General features: G+C 42.1%; 1 protein-coding gene and 1 pseudogene across 1 annotated transcript; both read right to left on the bottom strand.

The window, feature by feature from the left end:
• Window positions 1-207: 207 nt before the first annotated feature.
• Window positions 208-940, bottom strand: LOC147683523 (uncharacterized protein F54H12.2-like). Its single transcript, XM_086942542.1, has 2 exons — window positions 814-940; window positions 208-731 (listed from the first exon to the last, which is right to left on the bottom strand). Exons 1-2 carry the CDS (start codon window positions 938-940, stop codon window positions 208-210), a joined length of 651 nt encoding a protein of 216 aa, XP_086798668.1.
• Window positions 941-13,295: 12,355 nt separating this feature from the next.
• LOC147683522 (uncharacterized) lies at window positions 13,296-14,622 on the bottom strand (annotated as a pseudogene).
• Between the last annotated feature and the right edge of the window lie 1,649 nt (window positions 14,623-16,271).

The raw sequence follows: 16,271 nt of genomic DNA, 5'->3' as shown, positions 1-16,271 counted from the left end.
ATAACAAACAAAATCTGTCTGCCGTGGTTGATCTGAATGATGCTGTCAAATACCGAGAATACGATCATGTTCACATTCGTAGGTAGCGGATTACTAAATCGTATTTCAGCTTTTAGATTTCCATTTTTGACCAGATTGTAGTGATCACGCATTCCATGTCGGGACCAGGTCGAATGCAAAGAGCGTGTGTCCGGTCCCATAGCCTTCTCATGTCACGGCTACCCCGCAGTCCCGTAGATGCTTCCCGATTATCAAAACCAACCCCTGGTTTTCCCTGATGTAGTTGGAGTTTATAAAACGGGGTGTGTAGGGTTTTGCAGGAATCACGGTGCCCTCGTGAACCAGCGCAGCGTAGTTGATGTTGTAGTGCTTAAAATTTAAGGGATTTGAGGCGTAGACGCCGCTAAAAACGGTATTGTCCACAAATCCGATGATGATAAGTTTGAGTAGTTGTCCCAGAAATAAATTCTGTTGCTGCGTTAGCCGTGCACCTGCAGGGATGCTGAATACCTTCAGAGCCACTTTTTCCACAGCGTACTTGGCGTTTGATATTTGCAAAGCGTCGGCGTGAGCTAGTTTGACGCTCTGGGACACTTTTACCCTCTTTAAAAACAGACTAGCTGACAGTATGTCCAACTTGTACTGGTACGCATCCCCGCTGATGAGACAGAATAAATCCTTGTTACGAAGATCAATTCCGTTGATGAGCAGTTTATCTTGGAAGAAGAGGTCTGAATATATGCGGCCAAGGAGGTAAAAACTGGCAACTGCCAGACACAAAACTGGCTGTTTTCACAAAGCCCTGATTTTCACCGTCCAACTCCTTGACTTCAAAATGTTCGCATGTGTCCTTGTAGAAGAGCCCTGATGAAAGCTGGGTGTCGAGGGCATCGCTACTGTAATTTAGAATGCTCTCGAGGTAGGCTCTGTAGGCGTACATGTTATCGTTCTGTGTGATGAGACAGTCGCCCAGGGTGATGTCCACTTGATTAAACAAGGTTGCTAGGGGGTAAGCTATCGTAGCCACTTTAGCATCTGCTGCTATGTCGGAACCATCGCTTTTACAATTTTACACATAAGATGGAGTAGCGTGTTGTTGAGATCCAGATACATATCAGTGGCCCCTGACACATAAAACTCTATAGGGGCCAATCGCGTCAAAGCGGTTAAAGGCGATAACTCCATGAAGAAGCTGTTTTCTATGCTTGTCTGCGTAGGCTTTAGAGTAAACAAGTCTAACTCGGATTTGGCGCACTCGCCCGATGCACAATGTACGAAGGCCATGCTTCAGTTTGCGCTGCTTTAAAAAATATTTATTTTAGAGACGGATCTCCTCTTCTTCGAAGCTCTCTTCCGCCTTGGGGTTTTTCTTTTCTGAGCGCGCTTTGAAGAATTCCTCTTTTTTTTATAGGGGGCCGGAGGTCCTCTGCTTCTTGATGCGCGGCGCTTCCTTTTAACACTTGTGCGCGGCTTGTACACTAAGCCAGCGCCTTCTTGCGGTTGTTTGTTCATGCGTTCGGCAACCGCCGAAGTAACAGAGCCAACAACATCATGGGCAATGTTCGAAGCCGCAGCCTTAACATGCGGTTTTACAATTTCATAGCCTTTTCTCAAGAAGGGCATAGCTCTTCTAAACAGACTGCGGAAGAAACCTCCTAGACCAGCCCCATACATAACAGGTGACCCTTGAATGTATGGTGGGCCTCCATAGCCGGCCTGGTTTCAGTAATAGTAAAGGACACAGGTTGCGACTGATCATCGAAGATCATAATTGAAATAATGTCAAAATGATTTTTAGAAACGGCTACGTGGTCAGGTTTGTTGAATTGCATATTGACCATCGTATTATTTTCGCCCTGTACATGGACCCATCCTAACAACGGCGAGTAATTATCTCCGATCCTCTGTGCCTCTACAATATCGCTATACACATAGAGCCTGTAGAACCCCCTGTTAATATCAGGGCACGTGTGATCCGGCTCAACCAGACTTTTTGCATTCTGCACTGTTCCTAAAACTCTGCTTAATTTACCGGAACATTTAAACGTTGTGGTGCGACTCGGTGTTTTAAGAAACACCTTCTTTCTGACATTATCTAGCGACAGATGAGTATTCGTATATGTTTCGATGGTACATATGGCTTTGTTGATGGTGTCAACAACACTTGAAACAGTTGGGTAGTAGCCTTATGGGATGCTCTCGTGCATGCTTACAGGGTCCTGTTCACGCTTTATGTAAAACTTAGCCTCAGTCTGTGTAAAGTGTTCCAGGTTCTAGGGTATTGGATCTCGCTTAGGGATACCTCCCAATAACCTTTCAGGTCCACAGGCTTAGCCAATTTCACTGTATAATTAGAAAGTTGGTTGTCGAGGAACATGTCTTTAGAAGCGTTGGACGGCAGGGTGATATAAAAGGGCGTTGTCTCCATCTTAACAGCAGCTTTTAGACGCTCCCCATATCACACACCCTTCAGGGCGTTGGCCAACACCCAACTGTTAAATTTCTCCAGCCAGCCCCACCATTTGACATATGCCTGCCTATTAGCACCTCTATCTTTCCTTTTCAGAATCTTTTCAACCTTATATACCCTGTGCGGATCATCGGGTATCCTTTGTAACTCTTCCTTGCAAAAGACCCCAGACACTGTTTCCCCATCATAGTCTTTTAACCTGTAGATATACAAACCCTTTTTTTTAACAATTGATCCAGCACACACGTAAGTATTTCAGAAGTCTGTTACACTAAAGAGCATTCAACACAAGTCCAAAATTATACAATGAATTGAGTAGCAGAGTCCTTAGGTGTATTTTGGAAGATTAAATCTTTATTCATTTCTTCTATGCAGTAGCCAACGCGTTTCGTCCTCCACGGACTTCTTCAGGGCTACAAACAATATATATACACATATACACATGATTAAAATATGTACAAAAGAGTGTAATACAAAAACATTACCATTAACTTTCACATTACAATCACTAGTTGCACATTAAAACAAGGAACCACAACCTCAATCTTGTTGGTGGTTGGTAAGAATGTTATATACCAAACCCTGTTGAGTTCCAATTATTTAAATAACATATATCTACACAATATTTACACAACTATTTACAGATATCTCAAAAAAGCACTTATCAAAAACACATCGTTACACATTTAGACTCCGCTACTTGATTTATCTCATAACATAAATGGTCTAAGAAATAGAGGGCCTATCAACCTAATTATTCCAAGGGCAGGAGGTGGGTAGATATCATGTATATAATCATACTTAATAATAGGGATCGCTGTGGATATTGCCTGGTGGGTACAGAGTCCATGTAAAGCAGTTTACCAACATAAACCTAAGAGTTAAATATCCCATATGAGGGGCAGTTGGAGGCACTAGTCTAGGGGGTCAAATTCAAAGTTACACACCTAAACCTATAAAGTAGGCTTACCAGTTGGAGTGAACTCTTCACAGTTTTTTGAAATGGTTGACTTAAATTTCCTCCAGAATAGGTTCCAGGTTAGAAAAGATTTATTCTAAAATAATGAAACCAAAATCTTGTTGTTATTTCACATGCTATATGGCTAGTAATTGCGATAATATTATTTATGATATAAAATGCCTACTTATTTTGTGAAAACGCATTCCAATTTCATTAGGTTTTCTCTAAATAGGGTCAGATAGCCCAAAAGTAACTGTCTGAAAAGAAAGGAAAAAGATGGAGGAGCTAAGCTATGGCACTTCCACCATTCCCAATCTTACTCTACCTGACGACTACCTGATGTCGGCCATTAATAGAGAGGGTAGAGGAGGCGGTCTCGCAGTAATCCACAAAAAAACGCTCTCATGCTCCTTTGTTAAGGAAGACCTGGCAGACTCTGAATGCGCCAACTTCAAAATTACCATAACTCCCAACTTCACTGTGTCGGGACTTTACATCTACCGCCCACCTGGCCCCTCTTCAAAATTCATTGAGGCCCTCCTTGAGTCAACAACCTCTTTAATCACCAAAAACCCCAACTTCACCATTCTGGGAGACCTTAATCTCCATTTTGACTTACTCAATGACCCCACAATCAAAACACTCCTTGCAGATCTCTCTGCACTGCAACTCAACCCCTTCATTTCCACTTCAACCCACTTAGCCGGCCACATCCTAGACCCAGTCTTCTCCAACCTAGAAGAACTCACCTCAGAACCACCCCTTCCTATGGGATGGACAGATCACTCCCTTATTAAATTGACCATTCCGGTCAACAAAAGCAGGCACAATACGGCTCCGGCCAGCCGTTTAAAAAGACCGTGGCACAAACTGTCTCATGAGGACCTACACAGGACACTAGGGGACTTCCACCCTGACTCTAACGCTGACATCAACGTTACCTACAATACGTTTCACGAGTGGATTACGGGCGGACTAGACAGCCTTATCCCTGCAAAATGGACAAAAGGCCGCAACTCGCCATCAAATCCCTGGTACAACGACGCACTCAAAAATCTAAGAAAAGAGTGTAAAAAGGCAGAACGCCTTTGGCGTAGGGAATACAATAAAGAGGACAAAGATAAATACCTTCAGCTACAAAAATCATATCACAAAGCCATCCGTGCTGCACGAGCTGCTTTCTACGCCGATAAAATTGAATCTAGTCCCACCCCCGCGAAAGAAATTTTCAAACTCGTACAAGAACTTCAGAGCAACAAAACACCCCCCCCTACGATCTCCTCCGAGCAACAATGCGAGGAACTTGCTAAATTCTTCGTCGACAAGGTGCAGAAAATTTACACCTCCTTTCCCCAGCATGACCCTAACATCGTCAGCTATCCCTCTGCCTCTCCTAGCTACTCGACCCTGACCCACATCCCAGAAATCTCCATAGACATTCTTATCAGACTTTGCAACAAAGTCAAGTCTGGCTCCCCCGCAGACCCCATGCGCCCGGTTCAATTCCTAGAATCACTCAACTTCTTCCTACCAACGCTAACGCCATCCTGAACCTCTCCTTTACTTCAGCGTGCGTACCATCTGCCTGGAAGCAAGCGTGGGTTTCGCCTATCATCAAGAAACCCACCCTAGATCCATCTAAACCGGAGAATTTTCGTCCTATCTCCCTGCTTCCATGGCTTTCCAAACTCGCTGAAGCACATGTCAACAGTGCTCTTTCCCAACATATGGCCAAAAACAACATCCTGGACCCATCACAAAATGGGTTCAGACCTGGCCATAGCACTGAGTCTGCTCTCCTAGCTACCACAGAGCACCTCCGGACGATCCTGGATGCCGGTCAAAGTGCTGCGCTGATCCTTCTGGATCTCAGCGCGGCCTTTGACACGGTATCCCATGTCATCCTTCTTAGACGTCTGGAGGCCTTTGGTGTAAAGGGCCATGCCCTGGAGTGGTTTAGATCCTTCCTCGAAAACAGGTCCTTTCGAGTCTCTGCCCCACCCTTTCTATCTAAACCCCATCCTATTGATCAGGGAGTCCCGCAGGGCTCTGCGCTAAGCCCCTCTCTTTTTAATCTTTATGTTCAGCCTCTGGCGGCAGTGGCCAAAGAATGGGGCTTAACATTAGTATCGTATGCTGACGATACACAATTGGCCATTGCCCTCTCAGATGGACCCTCCAACTTTTCCTCTAATTTTAAAAACGGACTCTCTGCGGTCGCCCAATGGATGACCACAAACTGTCTACAGCTCAACGGCGGAAAAACAGAGGTGCTCCTCCTCGGCAAAAACACCAGCCTTTGGAATGAGCACTGGTGGCCGTCCTCCCTCGGTACCATCCCTCCCCCCAAAACCCTTGTGAAAAACCTGGGTGTATGGATGGACGACTCACTCAACTTTCGAGCTCACACCAAGAAAGTTGCCGGCACCTGCATTGGCTTACTGAGAAGCCTCAGCCACATACTAGGCTTCTTTGACGCAAAGACCCGACAGCTCATCATCCAAGCCACCATACTCTCGCGTCTAGACTACGCCAATGTACTCCTTCTTGGCGCCAACAAATGTGAGCTAGCACGACTCCAACGCGTGCAGAACTCGGCCGCTAGAACTCTGATCGGCCTGCCCCGCAGATGTTCAGCCAGAGCAACCATCAGAAAATTGCACTGGCTCCCGGTTGACTCCAGAATCAAGTTTAAGACCCTCATCATGACCTTCAAAATTCTCAAACTTGACACTCCCCCTCTGCTTCAACCCCTTCTCACTCCCTATGCGCCGTCACGGAACCTAAGATCTTCCAACCAAAACCTCCTCTGCGTCCCACGCATAAAACTCTCCCGCATGGGCGGACGCTCCTTTAGGTTCCTGGGAGCCAAGATGTGGAACGAACTCCCACATCACATTCGCGCGCTGGACAACCTTTCTGCCTTCCGAAAGGCAGTGAAAACTTATCTTTTCCCTTGTCTCTAAACTCGCCTCTGCCCCTAGGCCTTCTTGCTCAGGATCGGATCTAGGTTTCAGCGCCGGGACGCCTCATTGCCGAGGCAGCTGTAGCGCTTCAACAAAACATTAAGATAAGATAAGATCTATAACTGTGTATAGGATAGAATACTTAAATTATCCTATAGCATAAACATTTGGATCAGTGTATCCCCAGGGGCTAGATACTCAGCATCTAGTAACTAATTTTGGCAGTATCATGTTATAGAGCAGACCAACCTCTCCCCAAGCCTAGTACAGTACCGTGTTTTTTACAGAAATATTCTATATTTAGGGAGGCTACTAATAAGGTGGTGATTAATGTGCCAAAAAAGGTGGTCGACATGTTGTAACATCTCATCCCACCTTAGTTTAACAGTCAAAAGCAGGTAAAAGCATATTGTTTGGCACGAATAGGGTGGTGAATAATGTGCCAGAAAAGGTGGTCGCCATGTTGTAACATCTCATCCCACCTTAGTTTAACAGTCAGAAGCAAGTAAAAAGCATATTGTTTGGCACCCATATTTATATAAGGACCAAAACGGTAGATTATATGACGTCCACCAAGTTATTTTAAATTAAATACTAGTAAAACATTATTTCGAGTTGAGGAGAGCGTTTTACTAACAGCCTATTTTGCTTACTTGAAATTATGAATCAAGCCGGCTCCATCGCGTGGCGTCTTCTAAAAATGGTGTTTGGTCACCGAGAAAACCTCGTCTTTAAATAGTATTTGAAATTGAAAAATTATCAACACCTGCAGCTCATTTCGATCTAAAGGACAAGGAGCTGTGGAAGTCGCGTTCATGTGAGCGCCATCTTGACCAACCCGACTACATTATTTTTAGGATCTATTCTTATTGTGTGAGGTCGAGCTAGTACATGTTTAAATAACAATGTCTCTTGAAAAACATTTTTTAGTGTTGCTAGTTCTTTTATTCCCATAAAAATATATAAATAGTAAGGATGTTGGTGAATAGCGCGATTGCTCGTATTTGAGCGACATGATAGTTCAGTCTAAACTAAAAAACTTCATTTATGGCCGCCATCTTTAGAAGTCTTTGGATGGCATACGTTGTGGTTGACGCCGTTTGTTTATTTTCTTGCAGCATGACTATGGGCGCCATTTCAGTGTACGCGATCTCTCAATTCTGCATATAGGATACGAAATAATCTGGGCGCCATCTTTTAATATATAATTTACGTGTTTAGCGATGCTATTGGCACAACTTTTTGACAATCACCGGCGCTAATGCACTTCAATTTTGACAAGGATACAGCTGGCACATTTTATGGGGCGCGGCCTCGGTGCCAATGTAATTTAGAGTTTAAGAACGGTCGCAAATAATATGGGCGCACTCTATTGAAGTCTAGGGTTCGTTTTTATTAAAGCTAATGGCGAAGTTTGTTTAAAACTTCATACTGGCGCTTATTGTATATTAAAGTTTGTATAACAAGCTATCTACATAATTTCTAAAACTTGGTACTCGCGCTATCACTCATTGAAGTTAAAGAAAGTAAGAACTGGAGATGGGACGCCATCTTTTAATGTCTAGTATCCACGTTTTTTTGGGCTATTCTCATAATATCAAAGGCTTAACGTTTATTCCAGCTTCCATTAAACCATTTCAAGTTAAGAGAGCTACATTATTAGTTGGTCTCTTTGTAAGCAAATCCCTAAAAAAGTTTTTAAAAAAATACCCTATTGCAATTTGCCAAAGTCATCATAATTTTTAACTCATTACAGCATTTCCAAATCCCAAGGGCGGTTGTTGTTAGGATTTACAACCGTATTAACAGAAAAATATCTAATCAGGACATTAGATGAAAGACAAATAAAGGTGTAATGATCTAAAGAAAATGGTGCATCTCTGTATTCGTACTGAGGCCATGGCTAGTTGTCCTCAATCTACAAATCCAACCCGCCTCTGCTTTCCTCAACAGCAGTTCCCTGTTCCCACCTCTTTTGGGAGCCTGCACCTGTTCTATTGCATGAAACCAGATATTTCTTTCATTGGGATGGTTTTCTTGTATGTGTGTTGCTACCGGGTATTTAGCATCAATATTCCGTATAGCTTTAATGTGTTCCTGAACTCTTATTTTAAGACATCTGATGCTATTTTCTATATAGATTTTATTGCATGCACATCCCAGAGAATACACTGTATGGGTGGTGTTACAATTACAGAACGACCTGATTTCATATTCTTTTTTATTATTGTATTGGAATTTCAGCTTTCTATTCAAACCAAATTGACAAACGTTGCAATTCCCGCAAACATAGAAGCCTGCTGGTTTTGTAGTCAACCAAGCGGTATTGCTTACAGTCTTTTCCAACGTAACATAACTTGGGCAAAGCATCTTTTTCAAATGTTCTCCTCTTTTGTATATTACTCTTGGTTTGGATGATACTGTGCCCGGTGGCATGTTACCAGATGAAATCAAATGCCAATTTTTTCGTAGAATATTATAGACATGGTTACTGTATAGATCATATTTTGTTATGAACAGTACTTCATCATTTACCTTAGATTGTCTTCCTTTCTTTGCATTGCCTCTTAAGGTAGTGCTACGGTTTACACTTTTGATTCTTGTCTCAGCTTTATTTAGACACTCCTCACTGTATCCTCTCTCCTTGAAAGCATCTTTCATTGACTTAACATGTTTTTGGAAATTGTTTTCCTGACTACAGTTGCGACGGGCTCTGGTCATCTCACCAAAGGGTATAGCATTTATAGTCCCTTTAGGGTGTGCACTATCAGCATGTAAAATGCTGTTGCATGCAGTGGGTTTGCTGAAGATGTCACTTTCGATTTTATTCCCATTGACATATAATTTTAGGTCTAAGAAGTCAATAGATTCCCTGGAGTATTTCATAGTTAATTTTACATTAAATCGATTATCATTGAGATAATTGAAATACGCCCTCAATTCGGCTACTTCACCATTCCACAACATCAGAATATCGTCGATGTATCTCCCATAGAAGATGATGTTATCACTCCATGGTCTAGAACCGATCCCCCAGGCGTGCTCCGTCTCACACAGGCCCATGAAGAGGCCTGCATAGGACGGAGCAAACCTGGATCCCATCGCCGTACCCTGTTTCTGCAGGAACCACTCCCCATTATGGAGAAATGCGTTCATCTCGAGAATCATGCGTGTCATTTCTAACAACATCAAAGTATGTTCTAAATTTGTTGCACTGCGTTTGTACAGAAAGTGTCTTACAGCCTCTATACCACAGTTGCTTTTGATACATGTATATAGACTCTCTACGTCTAAGGTGACGAAGAGAAGATCTTTGCTGTCCCAGTTAAAGTCTTCCAATTTACTTAAGACATCCCCACTGTCTTTGAGATAGGAGGGCAAATTTTTAACGAACGGTTGTAGGTATCCATCCACGAACTCAGAAAGTCGCTCCGTGGGTCCACCATTCCTAGATATTATTGGTCTCCCTGGTGGAAACCCTCCTCCCCCTTGTGGATCTTGGGGAGAATATATATACATGGAAACTGTGAGTCATGTGCTTGCAGATATTTATATTCTGTATCGGAAAGCAGACAAGATTCATGCCAATCTCTTAGAGCGGCATTGATGTTTTGTTCAATCTTTTTGATTGGATTATCTTTTAGTTTAGTATAACAGTCTTTTTGTCCCAATTGTCTGTCTATTTCATTAAGATAATCAGTTCTATTCATAATAACAATATTTCCCCCTTGTCTGCTTCCCGTATAGTTATTGTGGAATCATCTCGTAAACCAGTTAAGATCTCTCTCTCCTTTTTGGTTATATTAGTGTTATGTTTGCAGTGTGAGTGGAACATATGCTTATCCTCTAGTTTGTGAATTTCTTGAGTTACCCTTTCGTGAAACTCATCAATGAAGGTGTCCTGTGGTCTTAGTGGTAGGAATTTAGACTGTACCCTTAGGCCACTGTCCAGAGAGACATCCTCAACTATTTCTAGGGATCTAGCAGTCTCAGTAATGTCTACATTCTCGTCTTCCTCATCAAGAGTGGAGATTAGATGGGTGACATTTAGATCGGCAATCGACATGTCAGTAATACATGAATTAGATGGATCAACAGATGACATATCAGTGATACAAGAGTTAGATGAATTAACAGTGAGCATATCGGTAATACACAAATCAGATGGAACATTCTGCACACTTTTCTGATGTTCAAAATATTTCTTTAATCTTAGTTTTCTTGTAAATTTGAATAAATCAACATGCAAATCAACAAAGTTACAAGTATTGGACACACAGAAATTCAGACCCTTCAATAACAGAGTTTCCTCATTCTCAGTTAGTATTCTGTCGGATAAGTTGACAATGCTTAATGCTTTTTGCGCCACATTTGGCTCTACATCATCAATTATTTCTTCGTGTTTGTCCTGCTCTGCTGCCTGGTTTGGACACCTTGCTTTATGTTTCTTCCCTCCCCTTCTGATTCTGAATTTTGGCTTTTCTTTTTGTTGCCAAGTCTGTATCTTTGAACTTCCCTTAAAAAATGGGAGGAAGCAGAGGAGGTGGGCGCTGTCTGTTTGCTTGTGCCCTCCCCAGGGTCACTATCCACTGAGGAAAGGGACGTACTACTTGAAGAAACACTCTTTGGCTTGGCATGGGAGTTGTGAGGGTCCTCATTCTGATTAGTTCACGGGGTGATATCATCATATTTTTTTGAAAAGGTAAAGATTCTGCCAATAAAAGAGGAAATATCCAAACTAGAAAAGGAAATCTCAGATATGAATTTAAAAGATGCAACAACAAAAAATTATGAGATTTTAAAGACAGAACTGGCTGCCTATCAAATCTATTTAAAAGAAAAGAAAATAAAAAAATACAGAGGGATAAAAAGGATTATGCCAATTGCAGAATCTTTACCTTTTCAAAAAAATATGATGGTAAGCCTACTTTATAGGTTTAGGTGTGTAACTTTGAATTTGACCCCCCAGACTAGTGCCTCCAACTGCCCCTCATATGGGATATTTAACTCTTAGGTTTATGTTGGTAAACTGCTTTACATGGACTCTGTACCCACCAGGCAATATCCACAGCGATCCCTATTATTAAGTATGATTATATACATGATATCTACCCACCTCCTGCCCTTGGAATAATTAGGTTGATAGGCCCTCTATTTCTTAGACCATTTATGTTATGAGATAAATCAAGTAGCGGAGTCTAAATGTGTAACGATGTGTTTTTGATAAGTGCTTTTTTGAGATATCTGTAAATAGTTGTGTAAATATTGTGTAGATATATGTTATTTAAATAATTGGAACTCAACAGGGTTTGGTATATAACATTCTTACCAACCACCAACAAGATTGAGGTTGTGGTTCCTTGTTTTAATGTGCAACTAGTGATTGTAATGTGAAAGTTAATGGTAATGTTTTTGTATTACACTCTTTTGTACATATTTTAATCATGTGTATATGTGTATATATATTGTTTGTAGCCCTGAAGAAGTCCGTGGAGGACGAAACGCGTTGGCTACTGCATAGAAGAAATGAATAAAGATTTAATCTTCCAAAATACACCTAAGGACTCTGCTACTCAATTCATTGCATAATTTTGGACTTGTGTTGAATGCTCTTTAGTGTAACAGATTTCTGAAATACTTACGTGTGTGCTGGATCAATTGTTAAAAATTGTTTGTTAGAACAAGCTTCTTGTTTTAGGAGATCTAGGGAAAGGAATCTCCGATCCGTGTCACCACTCTAATAAGGCATTGTACAGGATAAGTGCAATTGTGCTGTAAACCCCATTTCCCCCCCAAATTTTTGTAGCTAGATATACAAACCCTCTTTAAGCTCTAAACTTTCCACTATAAATATTTCATCGCTAAAAGTCTGTTGGTAACCCTTCGTAAAGACCCCTTTCAATTTTGAAATCCTTACGTGATCACCTTTTTTAAAAATAGGCTTCTTCACCTTTGTAGCGAAATTATGTCCGAACACAGTTCTCCAAACAGTTAACAGATTAGTATGAGTTACCTCTACGAGTGCTGTTTTGATGGTCCGGTGATAACTGGCGTTATATACATCTAAAAAGGCCTGTAGAACATCAATGTATCTGTAGGTGTTGTGGGACGTAAAATACCTCCACATCTTAGACTTTAAAGTTCTGTTAAACCGCTCCTCAAACGCTGCTTTTACCTCTGTGTGTGTTACAAAATTTTGAATGCCGTGGTGCTTTAATAATTTCTGAAATGTATTGTTTGAGAATTCCTTACCGGCGTCTCTTTGTAGTTTTTGAGGAATTCGCCCTTTATCGAAGATGGCTTTAAAAGCGGCCGTGACGCTAGCACCAGTTTTATCGCGTAACGCTTCTGCGTAGGCGTACTTGGACAGCACATCTATAATGGTTAATATACAATGAGCTCCACTGTTATGTTTTGCTAAATCTTGAAGTCTGATGATATCCGCCTGCCATTGAAAATCTAATTGTGCATTAACGATTGTAGGACGTCTCTTAAAACGTTTTCTTGCGGGTTTATGAAGTGAATATGCCTCCTCTCCTGATAACCAGTTCTTCACCAGGTCTCTGCTTACAGGTTCGTTTTCATCTACAGCCCTTCTATATAGAGCTTCGGCACTTCCCAAGCTGCCAACTCCCCTTGTATCATAATAAAGTTTTCTTAACCGGACCCCCAACATGTTATCATCCGCAACACCCCAGACAATGAATGACACTTGTTTTGCATAAGGACTTTTTATTAAAAAGTAAAGAAAATTTTTAACAAAACATAAACAGAGTGTACTTTATATTTTCACAGTAAGCGTCATAAGGAATTATTAACACAGAGTCACCTTGAGGTGTAACAGTCTATTACTTTGTTCTAAATACACGCGATCATGTAAGGTTAAATAAGAATTTGTTTAAAACAGTTTTCGGGGGGCCAAAGACCCTATTTTTCAATTTGTTTTATACAGATTACACATAGGCCTTGCTACGAGTCTTTCTATCATCTTTCTATTGAAAGTGGTGCCCATCCCCTGCATACCAGGTAGTTTTAAACTAGGGTCATAGGCATATCTGATCTCATTGAGTGCAGATGTCAAGATTCTCAACATATCAGGGTGGACAAGCTTCTTTTCAGTGTACAACCCATACACCACCCTTAGCAGTTTAAACACTTGTACGGGTCTAACAAACTACAAATATATCGTATTTTTCTTGCTCTGTATGATTCACACAAACATTTGTGAGCCTCCTGCTGTGGATCGTTGATTTAATGGCCGTTACAAAGGCTGTAATAGTCACGCTTGACACAGTTTAGTACCACCTGTGCGGCGAAAGCCTTAACTTCCTGCCTTTCATAGTAGGACAAGCCTTCATTTTCCTTTTCACACATGTCTGAGGCGCATACACACTTGTCGCAGCCATCACGGTTTTGGCATGTGGAACTTTCAGCCTGTTTTGAGCACCACAGACAATTGAAAATTACATTGCTCACTATTGCAGACCGCCATTCTGGCGCAGGCCTTTTTGGGGTTTCTTTCTAGAGTTCAAAAGAAGAAAGAATTACAATCTGGAAGTTGAAGAAATAAAATACAGCGTCATGTAGATGACTGCGCATAACATTTTCTTACTAACCTCCGCATTTTCACAGTTCTCTGCGGCGGCTCTGAGATCTTGAGAGTCGCTAATGTCCTGTGATGCCCTACCATCTTCGATGCTTGTACCAGGCTGTTGCAGAACGACCTTCTCAGCAGCCGTATCCTCCTGAAGGTCTATGTCTTCATAGACGGGTGTGTTAGGAGGTGCTACATCTTGTTTAACATAGTTTATGAAGTAGGTGCATCCAGCTGGGGTTGCTCTCGAGGGTCAAAAAGAAGAAATATTGACAGATCGTTAGTTGAAGAAATAAAATACACCCTTATGTAATTGCCTGCTCATAACATTTTCTTTTTTAAAAATGTTACTAACCTTCACATTTTCATCGCCTTCTGCGGCGGCTCTGAAATCTGGAGAGTCGCTAATGTCCTGCTCTACCCCATAATCTTCAACGCTTGTAGCCGGCTGTTGCAGAACGACCTTCTCAGCAGCTTTTTCCTCCTGAAGGTCCATGTCTTCATAGATGGGTGTATTAGGAGGTGCTACAGCTTCTTCAGCTTCCTCCAATTCCATTGAACTGAAGCCAGCAAGCACGCTGCCACTACATGAGCCCTCACTTTCGCTGCTGTCGCCCTTAATCGGCGACATCCTACATATGCAATCCTTGAAACGGAGTGCTTCCATAGGCCTACATATGCCATTGCCAAAACCAGTAACGTCGCAGCCCATATCCTTAGGGGTTTCTTGTTGAGCATCCTCAACTATACTGTCATTGTTTACAAGGTCACTCGAATATAGATTTAAGAAATTTCTAAACGACATACCCTCCGACATTTTACTGATAAAATAAATACAGTGTTCCCCGCATGTGATGACTAGCGAATCCTGGACCCTTAGCTTGTTATACTCAATCCTTGCTGCTACTTTTTCAAAAACTTGAATATGGGTTGTGTATAGATACTGTGTTCGGGGAACTCTGATGTGCTGTCAAACACCGTAACCTTGTCACCATCTATAAACACGGCAACCCAGTGAGTTCCACCCTTGTAATGAGGATCTGTGTTAAAGACTAGGGTGCGTGGTCTTTCTGACCTTATTTCAGCCGGTAGCCCATCGCTAGGGAAAACACCTAAAAAATATTTCCTAACGTATTTGTGCCTGCTTAAGAAGTCCCGTATCTGTACAGTGTCCATTTCACAAACGTTTAAAGATAGTCAAACAAAATCTGTCTGCCGTGGTTGATCTGAATGATGCTGTCAAATACCGAGAATACGATCATGTTCACATTCGTAGGTAGCGGATTACTAAATCGTATTTCAGCTTTTAGATTTCCATTTTTGACCAGATTGTAGTGATCACGTCTTCCATGTCGGGAGTAAGGTCGAATGCAAAGAGCGTGTGTCCGGTCCCATAGCCTTCTCATGTCACGGCTACCCCGCAGTCCCGTAGATGCTTCCCGATTATCAAAACCAACCCCTGGTTTTCCCTGATGTAGTTGGAGTTTATAAAACTGGGTGTGTTGGGTTTTGCAGGAATCACGGTGCCCTCGTGGACCAGCGCAGCGTAGTTGATGTTGTAGTGCTTAAAATTTAAGGGATTTGAGGCGTAGACGCCACTAAAAGCGGTATTGTCCACAAATCCGATGATGATAAGTTTGGGTAGTTGTCCCAGAAATAAATTCTGTTGCTGCGTTAGTCGTGCACCTGCAGGGATGCTGAATACCTTCAGAGCCACTCTTTCCACAGCGTACTTGGCGTTTGATATTTGCAAAGCATCGGCGTGAGCTAGTTTGGCGCTCGGGGACACTTTTACCCTCTATAAAAACAGACTAGCTGACAGTATGTCCAACTTGTACTGGTACGCATCCCCGCTGATGAGACAGAATAAATCCTTGTTACGAAGATCAATTCCGTTGATGAGCAGTTTATCTTGGAAGAAGAGGTCTGAATATATGCGGCCAAGGAGGTAAAAACTGGCAACTGCCAGACACAAAACTGGCTGTTTTCACAAAGCCCTGATTTTCACCGTCCAACACCTTGACTTCAAAATGTTCGCATGTGTCCTTGTAGAAGAGCCCTGATGAAAGCTGCGTGTCGAGGGCGTCGCTACTGTAATTTAGAATGCTCTCGAGGTAGGATCTGTAGGCGTACATGTTATCGTTCTGTGTGATGAGACAGTCGCCCAGGGTGATGTCCACTTGATTAAACAAGGTTGCTAGGGGGTAAGCTATCGTAGCCACTATAGCATCTGCTGCTATGTCGGAACCATCGCTATTACAATTTTACACATAAGATGGA

The sequence above is a fragment of the Lissotriton vulgaris genome, chromosome 11 (assembly GCF_964263255.1).
Source record: "Lissotriton vulgaris chromosome 11, aLisVul1.2, whole genome shotgun sequence".
Lineage (NCBI taxonomy): Eukaryota > Metazoa > Chordata > Amphibia > Caudata > Salamandridae > Lissotriton > Lissotriton vulgaris.
Note: the sequence above shows the minus strand (reverse complement) of the source record. Positions and strands in the feature narration are given on the sequence as shown.

What these genes read in the sequence shown, in the direction of transcription:
- LOC147683523 (XM_086942542.1), bottom strand. Translation starts at nt 940, where the DNA reads ATGTACGCCTACAGAGCCTACCTCGAGAGCATTCTAAATTACAGTAGC. An exon ending in TGAAGTCAAGGAGTTGGACG is followed by an intron (nt 732 to 813) that starts GTGAAAATCAGG and finishes GCATATATTCAG; the next exon opens with ACCTCTTCTTCCAAGATAAA.